Raw genomic sequence first — 20,604 nt, forward strand, 5'->3', positions numbered from 1 at the left:
AAATAGGTTTAACAGAAAGCATGCCAGAATTTATTACATCTAGGATTCTGTAGAAGGTTCTCAATTATTTTATGCATGGTCTCAATATTATAATAAGCAGCTGATCTTTAGGGCAAAATGGATGAGACTGGCATGAAAGAACCTTGAGAAAACCTGGGTTAGATTTTTAGAAGTCTTTGTATAACTCTTCCATACAACCATTAGAATAGACTTCTGCCATTGGCAAAGTTGCTTTAAATAAAATACTACTTAGCTGGCATATGTAGGCTGAAAATTTCTTCTGAAACCTTTGGATTACTTTTTTTTTTTCCCCACAGATGATACTTTAGGTGCTGATAATAAATTTGAGGCTGGGCTGTTTATCTAATAACAGTGGATGACCATTCCTCGCTCTGTGCATGCATGGGACAATGTAAACAAGCTTCTAGAAACACATTCAGCTGCATCTGCCTTCTGTGGTTTCTGCCAGGATTTTAGTCTGTGGAGCTCTTGAGCAGTACTGACACAGAACTGGTTAACTTACTGTCTTAAAACCTGGATGAAATTGAATGGCATAGATAACCTGCAGTTACTTTATAGGAATCAGATAATTTGGAGACAAAATGAAAACAAAAATACCAAGATGACTTCAGTTTTATGAACAGTAAGAAGGTCGTTATGACCTTCAGTTAAATTGAGACTGATAAACCATCCATGAGCTGGGGCCACAATTTGAAATGGTAACTAATGACACTTAGTAAATGTCTTAATAATTGTACTGGTCTAGTTTCTACATGAACACTAAGACAAGGGTGAGCATTTTCAGTGGCTGGTGGAATCTTTAACTCAACTTTCCATGAACTAGTACAACAAATACTATCAGTTATGTGAAAAATGCCCCAAGACAACTGACTGACGTTCCATTGATCAAGATACAAAGCAAAACAAGCTGTCCAATTCAGACATAGCTACCAACAACAAAAACTATTGTTTGGACCTAACAAAAGAGGTGCTATAGCAGTAATTTTCTTTTGTTTGCTTGATCACTGGAATTTTATTAATTTTTAATGCATGTCTTTCACTTAATTGGGTCATGTTTTTTCTAAAATTCAAATTTTTCTTCTTCCTATAGCCCTGCCATAGGACAGGCTGAGGCAGAGTCTCAGTGTTGCCCTGTTCAGTCTGAGGCAAGTGGGATTTATTTTATTCATTCTGGGGGCTTTCACAGCTTTATGGCTGTTGGATATTTATGTCCCCAAACTTGCAGCAAGTTTGGTGAAGGCCCCTAAATTTATTTTAATTTAGGTTTTTTATTCTCTTTTGGTAGATGGGCTCTATATTAATATTTATCTTTTTATTATCACTGTGTTTTTAAGAGTCTTAAGGGGGGAACCTGTTTTAAGATGTGTGGGTACCTTTTCTCTTAATGGAATGCATTTCCTTCAAGGCTGCTCAGGTAGTCCTTAAGACACTGCCCCTCCCCATTTTCCCTGCATTGCATTTGTGCTGTATTTGGTTCTGGGTTTGGTAGTGTTCATTTTGTGTAGTCTCTGAATTAGTGGCATGTAAATACCAATTATTCATGTTTTCTCTTCTGAGGGATATGTATCTATTGAAAAGCTTAAAATAGATTTGAACTAGTAAGTTAATTGCTACAAAAAGTTGTAGCCCAAATTACAGAATACAGTTTCTTTGAAGAAGGTTAAGATGTTAATACTGCTGTGTTTGTGAGCTGCACCTCAACAAATATTAATGTAGAGCCCTGCGAAGAAATAGAGATCAGATCCTTGTTGGTAACACAGAATAGAAGAGTGAGAAATCAAAGCTGCAGATTTTTCAGCTTGCCAGTTTCAGGAAGAACCTTTTCCTCAGTCTCTTTTTCCTCAGTTCAGGGAGAACTTTTTCCTCCATCTCAAATACGTCAAATTTGAAAATGTTTTGACTCTTGCAACAGTAGTAAGAGTTGAAAAACTTTCTTTTAAACCTTGTGAGATTCTGTTGCATATTCAAAAGCTTTATTTGAAGCTTTATCCTTCTTTCACGCAGTGCCTAGCAAAAATTTCTACCCTTTGTGAAGAAAAAGGTGCTTATTCTGTTGCAGATCCATTGGTTGTGAATGCTTGAGGTTGCTTAAGGAAAGCTTCAGAACAGCAGGTTTTGTCTGAGGAGGTCTTGTAGCATACCAGCAGTGAAATAGTAAATAAAGAAATCTGGGAGTCTGGTTTGACTTCCTTTTTGAAGTTTTTGGGATATTTTTCAAGTTTGTGGTGAGGCTTTTTTATGAGCATAATTGTTTATTTCTTCAAGATTTTGTTTGATAATGACCCCTAATGGGATTTCAAGTAATTTTAATTCAAGGATAGAGTTGTAATTAACTTAGAGTGGATTGCACATTGCTGTTGTACCCTTCTTTGTTTGTACTCTGCCCTTTGCATTTTTCCTGTAGAAGGCCCCCCCAAAATCCTTGTCTGACTGGAAAATTGACATGTCCATGTTAACTGTTTCAGAATGGTTATTGAGCATGGTCTTGCTTTGCTAATTCTCATTGTGGTGCTCCCCCTGATAACAGTGAAGATGAGAACAATTCTTCAAGATAAACTACTGCAACTAGTACTTCTTTTACTTGCTTAACTTATAGGACCATTTGGCTTAGTTATTTTTTCCCTAGAATGTCTAAGGAAACTGTTAAACTCAAAATAATACATTGTGGGGCTTGTACTTCTTGCTTAAAGTATCTGAATCTCTTAGAGTTTCAAAATAAAAAGTAGGCAGTTTTGAAATGCCTCTTGATTTTGAGGGATGAAGTGTGTTCTTAGTTACATTCCAGTATTTCAGCTCTCATTGCAGCAGTTTATGTTTCACAAAGTTGGACATCTTGCTGTTAGTGAAATTTCTTTACTAAAGGTAACAATATTTCAGTGATGTGACTTATATAGATATTAACAAAATGAGGTCTTGGAGTTCAGTTTTTTTTAAGCATAAGTAGGGGCACATAACTTTCTTTAAGGAATAGGGGTTACTGATACTCTGTTAAATTGGGTAAATTTGCACCTGATCTATTAAACAAGAAAAATAACTTGGAGATAAAGTACATACCACACATGGAGAATTTTTTAAAAATCTCTATGCTTGCAATCAAAATAATCAGACGAGGGAAACAGTGGTAGTGCCTGGGTTGTGTTAGAATGCAGCTGCCTGTGACTGACTGTCATGGGTGGGCTAAGTTGGAAGTAGTTCAGAGGAAAGAAGAGTTTTGGGACAGCCATTTAAGGGATCAAGAGGAATCAAAGTGTTTGTAAAGTGTAATGTATATAAAAGTTCTTTCTGAAGTTCTGAAAAACACTTGGCGAGAGGTTTCTGGCACGCTGTAAGCAGCAACTTACTGCAGTCTTGATTGCCAGAGCACAGATTCCCAGTAAGGCTCTGTTACAGGAAATGCAGTTTTACTGCACTCTTGTGAAGATGGGGCTGAACACTGGAGCCTGCTGCTCTGGCAGCCAGCCATATCCTGTCCTGAGCCACAGGATCCAGGGGGTTATCCTCATGCCATTTGTTCCTGGCATCCTGCTGAGTCAGTTTTGACTGTCCCTGGTATGTATGAATGATTGTCAGGCTTGGTACTTAAATACCTGGACACTGTGTGAATAATGAGGCCCTTGTACCTTCTGAACAAGTTTACAAAACCACCTAAGTTCTTGTGGGCTTTCTTGCAGTAGGGACAGTCCACAGCACTGCTGTTTTAATGGCAGTGAATTTGACTTTTGCAGAAAAACTGTCTTGAACTTATTTATCTTAAGGTTTTTCTTTCTTGAGGATATAAAGAAGTAAAAAAGTTTTGAGGAAATAGTAGAATTTTAATGCAAATATCATCTTAACTGACATGACATTGAGAGCTTGAAAGCTTTGTTAAAAATTCTCTTGTTAGCAGTTAAAGCGTGTCTGACAGCTAACTGCCTTACACAAGGTTCAAGCTTCTGACATCTTAAACTTTTTTCACTTAAATTTTGTCTTAAGTCTCTACCATATTCAGAAAGGGAGCATGGGTTGTAGAATTTCAGCTTCTGCTCTTAGTAGCCACTGTGTAGAACTGTTTTTTTGCTAACAGTAATTTTAATTACCTGAAATGAATGCAGTACTACCCAAAAGAAACGATTTCACCATCTTCCAACTTAGGAAGTTATGTAATGGTTTGAGACAAAGATGTCATGGAGAGCTTTTTTCTTTTCTCTTATTTTCATTGAGTTACTTGCACTGAATTCTCTAGGCTCTTTCTCATAAACTTAAGTGGGAAAAAATACATTTTGCTCTTTCACTTGTAAAGTCCAGAGTAAGAAACACGCTTTAGGACTTTATGAAGGAACCCGGCAATGTAAGTATTGTAATTTCCTTTATGTTTTTAGTAGGCAGCTGGTGACCTTGTTAAACGTATGGGTTATGTATGAAAAATCACAAGGGCAAATTGAAAGTAGTTTTACAGTTGCCTTTACTTCACATGCTTTTCTTAAACAACAAATTGCAGTAATTGAAGTTTGGCAGCTTTTTTTTTTTTTTTTTAATAAAAACTAAATTATGGGTAAAACACCTTGGTTTAATACAATTTGTGTTTCTGTTAACTAGCAGCAGAATTTCAGCATTTGCTACTTACTGGTAGAGAAGAAAAATTCCACAGAACTGCCAGTACAGGTTAGTTTAATCTGTAAGTACCTGATGTTCCTATTTGAAATAATTTGTTCAAATGATACCACTTAAATACCCGAGGGGAATTTTGGTTTCTGAAATGTGATTGTTACCTACTACTGATTCCAGTAGTGAGTGAACAGACTAGACTTTTTTGGAAGATCTATAATGGATTTAACTATGCTTGTGGACAGGTAAAAAATATCTGCAAGCACCTTTAAGGAAAATTTAATACAGAATTTTGACAAGCAGCCTTTGATGTTACTGAAGAATGTGAAAATCTGAAGTCAAAATCACTGTGGTAACATGCCAGTTATTACTGAGGCTGTTTTTTACCAGCAAACCAGCAGGATCCTGTGTTTGTTGTGTTGGGGATTAAGCATTTCTATTTCTAAGAATCCATAGCAGCTTGTAATCTTTCTGTTTTCTTTAGCTATTGCTAATTACCCTTTCTTACCCACGGATTTTTACTTTGTTAGGCTGGTAAGCCAGGAGCTTGTTCTTCTGTGCTTTTTTAATTACTTTTGTTGGTTCATTTCAGCACTTCAGAGGCTACCTACAAACATGGTCTTGTCCAGCTGTTTTATCTTGCATCAGAGTTACTGCTCTGCCTCTATTTTAATTCTGCCCTATTCCATATTCCCAGAAATTCTGGTATTTTATTTCTATTGTGTAGAATGTTTTATACCTTAAAATAGGAAAGATTCTCTGTGAATAAATAAAAGATGCAGCTTTCTCTGGAATGGCTGCATACATTTATTTCTATTTTAGACTTTGTATATCTCATCTCTGCATATCAGTAGAAGAGATGAAAACCTTTTCTGTGCTGTAAGCATGAAGCAGAGATCAACAGCAGGATGGGCTGTAAGATTGTGCTTTAATTCATTTGTGAGGCCATGATGTCCCACTCTGAATTTGAGGGGCTTTTGATATCACTGGTGGGTAATTACTTAGTCAGCAGTGGGAAGGTCATAGTTATGTGGTAGCTGAACAGACACTTGAGTTTTCCCAGCTCATCTGAAGGGTCTAGAATGGGTTTATGAGTGACTTGCCACTTCCAGCAGAATTGCTTGGTTTAGGGTTCCAAAATCTTGAGCAGTGCTGCAGAATTCATCATAAAAACATGCACAGTTTCAAGGCAATTGTATCTTCCCACGTTTCAGAATAGTTACTCTTGCATCCCATTGCCTCTTATCTTCTCTACATCAGTTCTTGGTAATTTACACTAAATTGCTTTATCCTCAAAATGAGCTGCAGGCAAATTTTGGACTAATGTTGCATAGGTTTTTCTTCCTAGAAGGGGGAAAATTGTATATCTTAATTATATACAATATACCTTAATATTTACAAATTAGCTTTATCTCTCTTTGCTTAATCTTAATTGCAGGTATGCAAGAATAAAAGGGATACCTTGTTGTGAGGTTAACCCTGGTAACAGAATGTGTCTGTATTTCTTACACCATCTGTGGCTGACCCTAGCTGATGTTAGCATTAATGCAATGCTCAGTACTAAGTTGGAGTGAGTAAATGCTTTTGGCTGCTCAATTACCTTATCAAGTCCTGGTTTTGGCAGTGGCTGGATGCAGACCTGCACTACTTTTACCCTGGCCTGGCAGTCAGTGGGGGATAACTAAAGGGCAGAGTGTGTTCCATAGTATCTTAACAAAGAAAAAGTGCATTTCTCCAGGAAAGATCGTAGTAGAACTCTTTGTGAAATTTTAAATGGCAGTTACTTATGGTACTTTTTGGTAGAATAAAGTTTATTTTCTTTTGAGATAGGACCAAAACAAGACTGGAAATTTGAACTTTGATTACCAGGTAAACAGTGTTAAATTGTAGCTCAACTTCTGACACACCATTAGAGCAGCTGTCCATTGTGAAGTGGTTCAGCAGTCATCCCTCCCAGTTCTGGTACTGTGTATTTGGAACAGTTTGTCATTTCCCACTTTTTCCTTAGACTCTTTGCTGACTCCCAGTTGCCCTTTTAGAGTTTCTGGTCACTGTGCAGCAAACTCAAAATAAGCAAACTCCAAGCTGGTTTTAGTACCTTGATAAAGGACCTGGAAGCACATGAGTGAACAGTGTCCCCTCTCGGTAGCAGTATGGCCACAGAAGTTAGTGTCTTGTGAAGGGCTTTTTTCTGTAACTTAACAGATACTGCTTTTGTGTTAAGTGGTATGAAAGGGTTGGGATTACTGATCTTTTTCAAAAGACAGGTGGTGGCAAAATACTGGTGTTGAATTTAATTCAAGAAAGTGAGAGACTGGTAAGTATGTGCATCACTTTAATGCATGCAAATAATAGTAACAATAACAAGCTTAATTTTATAGCATTCACTTTACAAAGAAGATTAAAAGAAAATGTGGAGCTGACATGATTTGCATCCACTGGGAACCCTCTCTTGAACTGTTTTTCAGGAATGGGTCATTGCACACGCAGCCATCTGTAATGTGTGACATTTTGTAACAGTCTCTGATTAAACAGAAGTGAACCACTGTTTCTGTGTATTTTTCTTTTCTCCTCTTGAAAACCTATTTAAATTATTAAATTATTATTGCAACAGATGTCATGGTGAGAATAACTTGGTACCAGCTTTTTGATTCTCTGTAAGCTGCAGAGACTCATTTGTGTGAGTTCTGACTTAAAGTGGAGACAAACATGAATCCTAACTTCTTGACCTGTAACTTCCTTTTGCTGTTGATCTGCTGTCCTGCTGCTAAGCAGACTATAAAAGCTGTTGAAGTTAGAAGAGTCAGAATATGGAGGAAAAATTTCTAACAGTGTTTTCATAAAAGTTGGTGGCATGGGCATGCTGGGAGGTCTCTGTTCTAAACCCTTTTTGAGCAGAGAGATGAGGTAGCTTGGGAAATGGCACCTCCCGGGTATGGGGTGAGAATGGATTACTGTGCTAGGCTGGTTGGGCGTATTTAGCTACCACTGTTCACCCATGGGTTCGTTTCTGAGAGCTGGTAAAGGGAAGATAAAGAGATACCTTTATGCTGTGGCATGGACCAGTTGAAGGCATTTTGCATTGGCTATGTGTGACAAGGAGGAAGGAGGTGCAGTAGAGGACCCTTCAAGGGAACACTGCTGCTGTGCAGAAGTTCCTGATGGGCATTTGTCCTCTGGCCCTTTCAGCTGCAGGAAATCTGAGAGGCATTTGGAAGCTGCTTTGTACTAAGAGCCAGTTGTGTGTTGCCTGGCAGGTTAAAGCGCTCCCAGTGTGAACATGACTGGTAGGAAGTAGAAAGGGTGGGTCTGTGCTTGTTGGACTGTGAGCCTCAGCTGGTTGTTCTTGTAGTGTGGGACAACCAGAGGTAATCTGTAAGTTTACACTTTTTCTCTAAAACTTGTTTTGGTCCTTTTTTTTTTTTTTTTTTTTTTGTTGGTCGGGGTTTTTTTCGGTTTTGTTTGGGTTTTTTTGGTTTTTTTGGGGGGGGGGGTTTGTGGGGTTTTTTTGTTTGTTTGTTTTGGTTTTGGGGTTTTTTCAGTTGTTGTTGTTTTCTGTGGGCCTGGGGGAATGAAGAGTTTAAATCTAAACTTTCCATTTCTTAAAAGGTAAAAGTAGGCATATATGAGGAGCATGACTCCTGTTTATACCTCAAAGGCTCAAGCTTGTGCAGTAGTGTGAGCTTCAGGGCAAAGCACTGCTGTCTGCAGAATCGAGTTGGGTGTGGGCAGGCAGTAAGCAAATTACAAGACAGACCCTCCTGGCCAAGCTGGCTGTAATTTTTCATCGTGGTAACAGTTCCTTTTCAAAAACAAAGTCCGTGTTTCTGCCACAGTATTTGAGCAGGTTGTGTATGTGGTGAGCAGTCAATGCTTTGCTTTTCAGTAAGTTTACATATCAAGTTTCTGCTCTGGGTTGAAGCCATCCTAATGCCCCAGGCTAGACTTGGGGAAGCTGCCTTTGCCCAGTTACTTTCTCAAATGTACTCCTGTCCCCTGCATCAGGGCTGGGGAGCAGAGGGGGATTTCTCTGCCCCTCCAGCTCTCTTCCTTCTGGCAATTGTTTCTCCTTCCTGAGGCCAGAATGTCAAGGCCTGGATTAGACAATAATCTTCCATCTTCTTCCTTCTGAATTCACCATGGCTTGCAGTTCATTCTACAGTTTTTGGTTCTGCCCAGATCCTTGCTGCAGTTGGAAAAGCAAATCATACCTAGCTGCTGTTGGAAATACATCCTCAGGTAGGGTAATCAAAGTCACATAGAAATGGTAGTACTTCATAAAAGATATTTATTTGATTAAAACAAGTTATATGACGGGGTTTGGGCAATTTTAGTCACAATATCGTATATCAAACAATGTGAAACTCAACACATTTTTGTTATTAGAAGCTGAATGTGGCATCATGGTTGCAAACATAGCACTGAAAACCTCCTCTGCATTTTTCAAATCATGGATGTATGCTCTAGACAAATTTCAGTTCTGTATTCTGTGGCATTGCTTGGCTGATAATGCAAAATAATTCCACCAAGTGCAGGAATTGTTTGGACTATGAACACATAACAGTGCTTACAACTGATCTTCTACGCAACCCATGACTGCTCACATATCTCTCCACCCCAGCCCAGATATAGATATGTCTAGTAAGGTAATATTTACACAGAGAAGCAGAGAAGGAGTAGGATTCTGCAGAATTTGGGGCCTGTTTTTTATCAGTCTGATTGTGAAGTCAGCCTGAAAATTGCTTCCATACTGACACTGGCTTTGCAGTTGGTAGTTATTTCATACATGGTACATATCATACTTGCTATGTGGTCCGAGTTCATTTTTCTGTTGCTGATTCAGGAAGAAAAATTTAGTTACACTGTGTCAGGGGATGGAGTGTAAGAAAATAGTGCAGAAGGTAATCTCACCCCTGAGGAGTTGCACCTGTACTAGCCACCAAAGACTAGGAACAGGCCTGCCCTTAATAGGCCACAGCTGTGTCCAATAAGAAGAGTGCTACAAGAGAGTGGGTTAGCTGGTTCAGGAGTGGGTTGGAGTTTGTTGGCTGTACTGTGTAGAAGAGGGAGTCAGTGCTGTGAGGAGCTGCCCATGAGAAATCACCAAGAAGGTATGGAACTTTTGCAATAAGATGACGATTGGTGACCCCGATGTGATTCTGACATGATCCTATGGTGGTTTGGGAAAAAGGACTTTAATATTAAAGTGCTGTGATCCCACGATGATTCAGGAGGATGACCACAGACCTAGGAGCAGTAAGATAGTGGAGCCAGGTGGACCAGGAGCCTAGGAGCTGAGCAGGCAGACCAAGAGCCCGAGATCCTAAAAATCCAGATGAGTTATAGCCAGGCAGACCTGGGAGCCTAGAAGTCTGGACAATGTATGAGACACCACCCCCAAGGAGAAGAGTGCTGGATATGAGGAGGGGATGCTACACACTTTGCTTATTTGGTGCATTGGAGCAAGCCCCGTGCTCCCTGCCAAGGTACGGCCGCAGTCCAGAGGGGACCCAGGATGGTGCCCGGTTCCCCCTGATTGGCAGTGTGTGCAGCAGGACACAGGAGTGGCATCATAGAAGTGGCAAATGGCATGGCCACAGCAGTAGCCGGTGCCTCAGCACTAGCACGGCCCCTGAGGAGTAGAGGGGGAGGTTTGCTAAGTTGCTGCTACATGAGCACTGGAACAAAAGCAACGTGGAGCTCTGAGAGGCCGAGTCAGAGCTGCCCAGACAACATGTAAGAGAAGCCTTCTAAACTGTATAGTGGCCACCTCCACAGTAACCCGATGTGATTGGGGCTGGGCTGTAGGGCGAGGTGCAGCCGGATATGGAGCCCAGCATAGCTCTGAGAGCAGCAGGGGATGCTGCCTGGTCCAGACCTGACAGATTTTGACACCTGGAGTACAGGTGAGCCGCTGGGGACACAATGAGAAATAGCGGATCTAGTGAAGAACAGATTGTTTCATCTACATGGAAAACAGAGCAGGGCGGAGAGGCTTCCAGTGACCAACTAATACATCAAAAAACTGTAAAAGGAAGAAGAGAATTTTTAAAACAGCAGTGGGAGTTGGGGACAGAGTAGCTTTATCATTCAGTATGGTATATTTGTTTGCTGATGAAACGTGCATTTTGTTTTTTAATTGCAGCCATTTATCTTTGATTAGACATAAGTGTGAAAGTTTATATTCCATAAGCATAAGTACATTCGACAGATACTGGATCAATGTTGTTCAAGTCATATAGCTATTGATAAAATTATGTAACTTGATTTGTTACTAGCCCAATATATAGCCTTTAACTTATTCTTGTGAGTTGCCTTATAAAATTGTACAGCTATTGATATTGTCAATATTCTAGAAGTGTATGTATAAGAGTTTCTGATTATATGCAGTGTAAGTTTGAGTACTGAATCAAGGTCAGTGCACAGGCACAATCTGAAGTTAAATAGAGATTACACAAAAGATGTTTGTACTGGGTTTAGTGTCTTTTGCAAAGGGCCCTACAAAGATAGTAAGCACAACATTAGTTTATGAAAAGCCTTAGGTTGATGTTCTAGACTGTGAAAAGCAAAACTAAATAGTGAACTAAGAAATGTGTGTTCTTGCTGTGATGTGTTGCCTGAGCATTTGTATACTGTTAGTCCTAAGTGAGACATGAATATGTTATAATATTAATTTACTCAAACATATCTTTCTAGAGATGCTGCAACTTTGTAATTAAAAGAAAAGGGGGAATTGTGGAGGGATAGAATGTAAGAAAATAGTGCAGAAAGTAACCTCACCCCTGAGGAGTTGCAGCTGTACTAATCACCAAAGATTAGGAACAGGCCTGCCCTTAATAGGCCACAGCTGTGTCCAATAAGAAGAGTGCTACAAGAGAGTGGGTGAGCTGGTTGAGGAGAGACCTGGAGTTTGTTGGCTGTACTGTGAAGAAGGAGTCAGTGCTGCAAGGAGATGCCCATGAGAAATCACTAAGAAGGTATGGAACTTTTGCAATAAGATGACAAGAACACTGGACAAATTCTTTTACTGATCAAGACTACGCAGAAATTAACTTAAAATCCTAGTCTGTGGGGTAAGAAGAACCAGATCAGTTGTTGTCTTTGGTTTGAAATCTTGCTTTCTGTAACTCAAAAACACTCAAAGGCTTGGCTCAAAGTTCACTCTACTCATAGTTTAAATTTTTTTGAGTTATTTGGTCGCTATTATAGTTGTTAATTCTGATGTTGCCTGGTAGTTACCCAGGAACAGTCCGCTTTTAGTTTTAAATGTGAGACTGGACCCTTCCAGTGTTGTACCCTCTAAGAGCACAGTGCATACAGTACTGTACTGCATACCTTAGGTTCTTTTGATGGCTGGGTCATTTTCAACCGCAACATCGAAAGCAACAAGACCATAAAATGAAAAGCCTAAATAAAAGGTCACATTTTCATTTCCAGCAGGCACTGATTCATGATGGAGTGGCAAGACACGGAGTTCCTTCTTGTGTCCTCGTATAAATAAATTTCTGTCCTTGGACCAGCCAGAAACTCTTTTGAGATTGTCACGAATTTTGGGAATATTCCATACTGTTCCATGCTGCCACTTTGTTCTCCTCTCATCTAAGGATCCCACCATCAATTTGTCAATTTTAGTTTTGTGCACTATCTTACTTAAGCCATAACCCTTTCCCAGAAAAAAATGGGTGTAGATTCTTTTCTTTCTGGTAGGAACATCTTTCCTTTTGATGTCATATAAACGTTTCAGGGTTTGAAGGGCTGAAGTTAAAATTTCATCGTTAATGGGATTAGGCTCTTTGTCTAATGCCTCATCTGGCCAGTACAGCAAGGTGAGCAAAAAATAGGCACTTGCTGGAAATTGTCTCTTTCCTTTGAAGAATCTTAGACTGAGCTCACGAAGAGGTGGCAGTGGAAGGAGTTTGGCTGATCCTGGTGCTAAGCAGGCTAATGTGATGTGGCACAAAATAAAATTGATCAAATCATTGTCCTCCAACCTGTTCCTCAGCGGGTTTTCTGGATAGAAACTAAGGATCTTTTCTAGCTTTTCAGCTGACCTGTTCTCTTTCTTATCTGTTAAGAAAGACAGGATATTGGTGACATTTCCTCCACCACTCCCATAAATACTCATCTGTCTCATGAGCTGAGTGTCAGGACCATTGCTGTCATCTATTAATGATGCTGAGATGAAGAATTTAGCGTATACAGCTGCTTGCTTCCTCAGCCATTTTCTGGGATTATGAATTTGTTCTTCCTTATCATCGTTTTCATCATCCTTCTCTTGATTTTTATCTGTTTGGAAGTAACTTAGTTCTTCTGAAATCCATTCCAGAGCATTGTACAGGTTCTGGCGCAAGCCTTTCAAGCGGGAATGAAGCCTTCCCCATGGTCTTTTTATGTCTTCAGGAATGTAATCTGTGGTGAGATATTTCACAAGCTCAGTATGCTCTCCCTCTAGATTTCTGTGGAATACAGGCAGTGTGGACAAAAATCGAAGAAGGCGACAACCTACTTCTACTTCTCCAAAATAGCCAGCGTTGTTCATACTTTCACGTTCTTCCTTTGCTGCCTGTTGTGCAGCCCTGAAGCATTTCATAGCTTCAAGAGCAAGCAATATCTTCTCAGTGATCCTTTCAGGAGTATCTTCCTCTGTCATTTTATCCACAGTGAAACCAAACCATCTCCTGTAGACTTGACCTTCTGTATCCAAAATAAAAGAATCAGTTGGCAAATGTGATTTTGCAACCTTTGCCCAGTATTCAGCATCTTCAAATTTTTCATTGCTGTAATTTAGTCTGGCAAGCTGCTGGGCAAAAAAAGGATCTTTTCCAAGGAGTTCATATGCAGCTTTTAAAACAGCAATGGCTTTTTCACAGTCTTCAGCTTCACAGACTTGTTCAATGAATGGGGAGAAGAGAGTATCAGTATTGTCACCCCTGCTTCTTTTATCACGTCGAATAAACAGATGTCTGATAAACTTTATAAATTCTTTTTGTCCAAATCTGTTTTCAAAGAGCATCCTTTCCTGAAGAAGATTTGTTGCAAGTTGACTTAGTGATTGATTCCCTGAAAGCTGATGCAGAATTTCTTTTGCAACCAGGCAGTGGATTATCCGAATAGTTGAAATACAAGTGGTGCTTTCCTTTAGCTCAATAAAAATCATTCTTGCTTGTTCACTCAAGTGATATTTGAAATCGTATGCTCTTGCTTTACTCTCTGTATATGCCCCCAGGCCCAGAAAAGCCTCACAGTGTGACAGTGAAAGGTATGAGTTTGGTACATAGCAGTTGAGCAGAGCAATGTAACGCATCAAACAGGTGTCACGAGAGGAAGGGTCGATGCCTTGCAGGATGTGCTCAACCATGTCTGACACATATGTTTTATTGAACTCCTTACACATCAGCACAAACGTAAGTATAAATTCTGGCTCAGGATATTCCTCCTGCAGTTTCCCTAGTTTGGTGTTAAACAGATTTTTCTCTGACTCTGTCAGTTTGTGAGTGACAGCAACTGTGTCCTGTAGCGAAGCCTTGCAAAGCCTTTCAGGGTCATTGTATCGTCTACAGCATATGAGGATGAAGTAAGGCCTGGAGGAATTCATTTTCCTGGCTGCTACAGCCTCCATTAACTCACTCTGTAGTTCATCAAAGTACTCGTCATCGTAATCTTCGATCAGGAGCAGCACCGGAAAACAGTGAGTGATTTCCTTTTCTTCAAAATCTCTAAGGGCGAGCACATGATTACAAACAGTTGAGGGTGGATAGGAGGTCTTGATAACAGCACATCTAAAACGCTTTCTGCTTTTCCACAGAACCTGCCGTGCTATTGTGCTTCCACCACTTCCAGGATGGTGAAATATCTTTAGTTTAGCCACAGGATAATTGTGTCCACCTCCTCGTAAAATACCATCCAGCAGTTTGGTTGCCTCTGCACAGGCTTCACGTTCAATGATGTCCCCACAGAGTTTATTATCAGCAAGCCACAAGTTTTCCCACATGATTTTTCTCCCACGGTAAAAATCTTGTTCTATTTCTTGTTTTTGTTTTTCAGTCCAAAGATTTAATTTGATATCATCACATTGGTCAGCACAAAGGATTTCTAGGGAACACAATTTCTCTTCTTCCCGCAAGGGAAGTGTACACACACCTCCAGTGGAAGCTGGCAGGTGTCTGGGTTGGGCTGTAGAAGGCAGCATTGATTGGATGGTGGCATCTACGTGACTGAGCTTCATACCCACAATACTGCATTGTTCCAGGGTCTCAATGCTGCAGGATTCCTGAGCTAGAGTAGCCCACTTCCTGTAATTGTCTCTGGACTCTGCAATGCAGATGATGTACTCCATGCCATTCATCTCTGTATAGAATTCCTGAAAAGTGTCCACAAGTGGTTTCTGCACTGGTGACAGCAATAGAAAAAGCACAATGAAAGAGCGCTCTGGCAGAATTTCCTCACAGATACAATTAATTACTTTCTTTAGGTGTTTTTTTTTTGTTCTAATCCATGTATTTTCATCACAAGCTTTCTCATCTCCGAGGAAGTCGCTGCGCCCATTGCAGAATATCCAGCTGGTCTGATCAAATAGCTTCTGAGAGGGAGAATTATCAGTCTTCATTTCTTTGAAAAAATCCTCTAAGAAATAAGAACTTGTTTCATGGTGCTCTTTGTATTTGCTGTACAGCCCTGACACATTAGAATGTTCATCAAAGTCAAAGACACAGAAAATGTTCAAGTGCATTAAAAAGTTGATGTAGTTCAAATTATCCTGTTCACATCTGTTTGTGACAAGGATGTACCGTAGAGAATCATCCATGTAGCTTTTGCCATCATTTAATAGAATTGATAACTTTCTTCCTAAATCTTGAGGTATTTCTGTAGGTACTTGTGTGCTGGAGAGCTCAGCTCTTTGTCTTTGAGCATCCCTGTCTGGTATAGCTTGAATGAAAGCAGTGAGTTTGCTGCGCTGCACAGGCTCGGACTTCGCTCCCAGTCGCTGGTAGAGAGCTGGTTCTTTGGTCAGGATCACCTTCTGACTGCTTTCGTTGTATTTTGGCAAATAAACTTCAAAACAATTGCTCTTTACCAAGCTGAATGTTGGTTCAATGTCAACCTCCACTACAAATCTTTGTTCTTGAGAGTCTTTTGAAATCACTTCAACAAACACAGGTGGGTGAATACATTTCCTTGCGATTTCTTGTAAATTATTGCAAAAGCACTTTTCTATATAATCCAGTGCATCAACAAAGTCTTCTCGGTTTTTGACCTTTATGCCAACGACCTGTCCGTGTTTCCAGCCCTTGTCCTCAACACTGTCCATGACACCAAAATGGATGGTGCCATTTGTTCGAATGTTCATGCAGGCTGAAGCAAATCTTATCACTTCAGAGGCAAATTTTGACTGCAGCTGATGTTTGTTCAGCTCTGCAGCAGTATCACAGGATTTGTATTCGTGGCAAGGAATGATTAAATCACAGACTCCTGATTCTGGAGCAAGAACTGTGTCCTTCACATACTTGAAATCAGTATCCTGACTTCTAAATGGCCGACAGTTTCTCACTTCTAAAACTTCATCAGCACTTGGAAGCTGGGATTTTTTGCTTCTTTTTGGCTTCTTGCCAGAAGTAGGAGCTGTGCTCTCACTGCTGGTGGTACCCACAGCACCAGAGCTGCCTCCACTCGCCGTGCCCTGAGCAGGGGCGTTGCTGGCTCTGCCTGGGCCTGTTTGTGCCTCCTTTCTGTCGGATGTTTTGCTGCTGGAGTCCTCAGCTTGCTGTGCATTGTCCTGGAGCTGCAGAAGTTCATTTCTGTTGTGGATTAAGATCTGGATTTGGCCTTGCTTCATTCCTATCTTTTTGAGGAAAGACTCATCCAGTTTCATTAATGCTGGACCTGTCACTTCTTCTGCATGTAGTTTATCTACATACTCCTTCTTGATTCCAGTAGATTCCAGCCAGCATTTGACGTGGTTCTCAACCCATTCTCTCACAGGTAACGTTTTGTAATCTAGACATTAAAATCATGTATTACTAATACAAACTAATGTTTGTTTGGCCACACTGAATGTTAGATCTTTTTCTTTCTACCAGTCACAGCAAGAGAGCAGGTCTTAAAAATGTCACTTCTGATGATAAAGTATCCATAAACTTAATCAGAAGCAGTTCTAAATGGTGCAAGACTAATAAATCAGCAAAGTAGGAAACTAGGAAGAAGACTTGGAAATGATCCTCAAAGGGTGTCAAGGAAATAACCCCAAATGTTTTTTGTGGGGAATAACAAGGTTTATGGGAATTGACAGGGCGGGATTCCCTAAACTAGATAGGTTTGGGTAGATCATTTACCACTTGAGTCTGATTATTTTGTCCTAAATAAAGATAGATAGCATCAATACAAACCCTAAGATGATAGGAGTACTAACTAGTTCCCCACTAGAGAGAAATCCTTCAAATGCAGATATGAAAAAGCAAATTGCTACATACAAAGTAGAAATATTCTGAAAGCAATACATACCCATTGTCTTTGGTGAAGGAAATCCTGCTGTTAATGAACAAAACCCTAGAAGGGGGAAAAGTAAGTCTTCAGATTTACAGTTCACATTCCTGTGATAGTTCAAGCTGACATTGGTGTTCTATTTTCCCAACTTCCTCCCCACCTTTTTGTCCATGGTCATTTCTGTACCTCTAAAGGCCTGTTCTTGCCAGCTGTGCTGCTGCTGTGTGCCTGTGTGAAGGCAGCTGCTCCTGCCTCTGACACACACGTGGATGTGAAAGAAGTAAGGGGTTGCTGTAGAGGTTTGTGCTGACAGCTGAGCGCAGCAGTTCCTTCTGTTACAAACTGGAGAAAAGGAGGCCCCTCACCACTGTATCCCCCAGGTTCTTATACTTTTTATTGCTTTTTCTCACTTTCCCTGCATTTAGTTCCTTCACACTTGCTTTTTCCCCTGCTCTTTTTTCATGGGTACACTCTCCCCTGCTTCTTCTCTTTTCCCATATCTGTTTTGCTGCTTACCAAAATTTCCAAGAAGCAGTTTGACTCACTGTCCAACCCAGCAGAAGGTTTTCTGTTCAGTGGGGTGTCCTCCCCTGTGTCATGGCATCCTTCCTGTGCCCAGCCTCCGTTCCAGGGGTTCAGAGATGGGTGGCAGCACGGACAGCCTGTTCTGTACTGCAGGAGGAATGGGTTTGTTATGAATGGAGTTCTATATGTCTCATGTAATAAACAACAAAATTTAATTTAGCAGCAATTTTAACTGACCAGCAATTTTATGTAAATGAATACAATCAAGTATATTAAATATAATCAAGCATATACAGAAATTTCACAGTGATTAATTAAGTATGATTAAGGTTTGTATAAAGCATAAGCAAAACCAACTGAGGTACAGGGAGGCTTTCTCACCCTGCCTCACATATGAAACAAAGGAATCCAAACCCAACTTATCTACTGCATGCTAATACATATTCATCAGTATTTTCCTGTAAATCTCCTCCTATTTTCAAATATTGAAATCTATGTCACTATACTGCCCAGCACATGCTCCAATTGTTGTTAGGGGGTCTCCTGGCTCTGGTGGTGTTTTCGGAGGAAGGCTCGCTGTCTCCCTCGCTGTCCCCTGAATAACCTTACAGGTTGCACATGCACAATAAGCCTTGTGTTATGTAAGTAAATATTATGTTCCAAATACTCCTTATTATTTCATAGATAAAACCACTACTTTAGATTCCATATCTGAAATCGCCCCAACTTTGCTCATCCCACGGCCAATTCTGCTTTGGGAATCGTCCCAGCTTTGTTCGTCCCAAGGCCAATTATGTTTTGGGATCTTGCTTATCTCAGGACTACAGCCTATATCCTGATTTTTACATATAACATGTGCAAAGGGACCCATCCGCTTTGTAACACTAATCACATATACTTTTCCTTTTTATTTTATAACAATTATTTTCTAAAATATTGATATAGTTACAATATTGTTAGCAAGAATCATACCCATTAATCACAGGTTAAATACACCTGCTCAGTGTGACATTCACAGTCAGCAGTAACCAGCCACAGCCCGGTCACTGGGATCACAGTAAAAGGTGCACTGTGGTGGTGTTGCTGATTCTTCTCTTACTGTAGTGGGGAGACTCAACCCTCCGGTTTAGCCAGCTCCACCCTGCAGCTCGTGGTGCTAAAACAGTGCTCTCAGCAAGTGTCAAAGGAGCAGCCACCAGTGCAGCTGGTCGAGGTCTCCACAATTTCTGTAGGTGTAATGGTGGTGACTGGGGAAAGGAGAAAACCTTGGCAGGAAGTGGGTTCAGCAGCAGGGGGTGGCTTGGGGAGATACCGCTCCGGGAGAACAGGGTATGCTGGAGAAAGCCAACAAGTGCACATTAACCCTTTCTGCATCCGGGCAGCCCTGTGGAAGCCTCGGCTGAGGCACAAACATGGCTGGAGCTCTGGTGTGAGCAGGAGGCTCTGAGAGGGGAGCCTGTTACGGGACTGCCCTGATGTGCTGTAGGTGTAAGGCATCCCTCAGAGTAAGTGTAAACAGGCTGGTTATGAAAATGGTGAGAGACGGATTTCCACTGACGCTTGGTGCAGCCTTCCCCGAGAAAGGCGGCTAAAAATGTCCATGAAATATTGATCTTTCAGTGCCTTTGGCCACGGCCCAGGGCTGGGCTTGTGCTGTGGAATCCCGTCCCGCCCTTGTCTCTGCCCCAGCCCGCGGTGACGTCAGGAAAGCGCTTCAGAACGAAGAGCCTTGCCTGGGAATCGAAACTGGAACGGAGGCTGAGCAGAGCTGGGCAAGGCTGGGACAGCACGGCTGGAGGGGGCCTGCGGGTCCCTGATCCCTGCTGGATCTAGGAGCAGTCGGGGTTTGTGCTCCAGGGGGCACGGAGGGGGTGCAGCTGCGGGGCTGCGGGCAGAGCTGTCTGCGCCCCGCTCCCGCCTCTCCGAGCTCTCGCACAGTCCCGTGGATGCTGCCGAGCAGCTCCCAGCCCTGTGGGGCGGCCGGGGGCACAGAGCTGGGCGGGCAGTGGAGGCACAGGCTCACTTTTCGTTAAACCAGGTCCTAGTAAAGCAACCCGCCCTGCTGAGAATGAGCCCGCGGGGCGCAGCGCACGGAGAGCTTACCTTGCAGAGCCCAGTGTCCCCAGTGCGGTCTGCCCGCAGGGAAAAGTGTCCAGAGGAGGAAGGGAGGGAAGGAGCTCCAAGACCTGTGGCGCCAGGCTCGGCACGGGCAGCAGTCTGAGCACTGTGGGTGTTCTGCAGCTCCTGCGCGTCTCTTGAAACTTCTTCAGGAAATAAAAACGGGGAAACTGCTTTAGACAAATATTGCTGGTTCGAGCTATCAAGTATCCACCCACTTCACAGCAGTGCTGCTGCTGATTGGTGCTGCTGCTACAAGTCCAATAGCCTTAGCCCCACCAAAAATAGGTGTCAAGATGGGTGTGGAATTTATTATTTCTTTGTTTTGTATTTTAAACTTTCAGATCCGTCTCACTGCCCTCTATATGAGCTACCTACTCACTCCAGGCCCCCTCACCAAGCAGTGGAGAGGTTGGGAGAGGCTCCTCGGCCCAGCCCTCTGTGCCACTGGGGCCCAGGAAGGCTGGGCTGCAGCAGAACTGTCTTAGTGGCTTTTGGTTTCCTGTAAATCACGTCATCAGTCACCAGCTCAGTTTCACCAAAACTAATTTATTTAGGGGTATTTCTTTAGCACACAGCAGCACAAAGTGCTGCCATTTTATCTCAGCTGTGGTGCACCTGCCTCAGCCACCAGGCTGGAGGGGGCTGGTGCCTGGGGACTGTCAGAGTAACCAAGGAGGCTCTTGGGCCTTCGGGGAGGCTCCCCCCGACCTGAACAACTCCTGCAGCCGCTGTTGGGTCAGAGGGCAGGAGATGGTCTGAGCAGGCTCAAAACCAGGCACGTGTGCCCGCCCGAGGGCGGCAGGACCAGGCTGCCTCAGGCCTTGGCCCCTTCCCTGCTCAGCTCTGCCAGCACCAGCCCTGCTGCGTTCCCTG

The 20,604-nt window shown here is 41.9% G+C and overlaps 2 protein-coding genes across 19 annotated transcripts in view; one reads left to right on the forward strand and one right to left on the reverse strand.

The window, feature by feature from the left end:
- Positions 1 to 7,152, forward strand: part of ZNF207 (zinc finger protein 207) — a 21,255-nt gene extending 14,103 nt beyond the window's left edge. For 9 of the 16 annotated variants that reach the window (XR_011683057.1, XR_011683045.1, XR_011683051.1 and 6 more), the window contains one exon: positions 1,112 to 7,152. The gene's annotated coding sequence lies outside the window, so the exon portion shown is untranslated. The remainder of the gene's footprint in view (positions 1 to 1,111) is intronic. The other 7 variants (XR_011683052.1, XR_011683046.1, XR_011683053.1 and 4 more) reach the window with 5 other exon arrangements.
- LOC139601897 (sterile alpha motif domain-containing protein 9-like) lies at positions 6,928 to 20,296 on the reverse strand. Of its 3 annotated transcripts, none has more exons than XM_071451278.1 (4): positions 19,714 to 20,296; positions 17,602 to 17,757; positions 17,104 to 17,148; positions 6,928 to 16,599 (listed from the first exon to the last, which is right to left on the reverse strand). In XM_071451278.1, the coding sequence occupies exons 3-4, from the start codon at positions 17,105 to 17,107 to the stop codon at positions 11,942 to 11,944; spliced, it is 4,662 nt and encodes a 1,553-aa protein (XP_071307379.1). In that variant the 5' UTR covers positions 17,108 to 17,148; positions 17,602 to 17,757; positions 19,714 to 20,296; the 3' UTR covers positions 6,928 to 11,941. The 3 variants fall into 3 exon arrangements, with proteins under 3 accessions (XP_071307379.1, XP_071307380.1, XP_071307381.1); XM_071451279.1 differs by lacking the exon at positions 19,714 to 20,296 and adding an exon at positions 18,583 to 18,969; XM_071451280.1 differs by lacking the exon at positions 19,714 to 20,296 and having other exon boundaries at positions 17,602 to 17,815.
- Between the last annotated feature and the right edge of the window lie 308 nt (positions 20,297 to 20,604).

The sequence above is a fragment of the Agelaius tricolor genome, unplaced genomic scaffold, assembly GCF_023055355.1.
Source record: "Agelaius tricolor isolate 1412-34295 unplaced genomic scaffold, bAgeTri1.0.p SCAF_32, whole genome shotgun sequence".
Lineage (NCBI taxonomy): Eukaryota > Metazoa > Chordata > Aves > Passeriformes > Icteridae > Agelaius > Agelaius tricolor.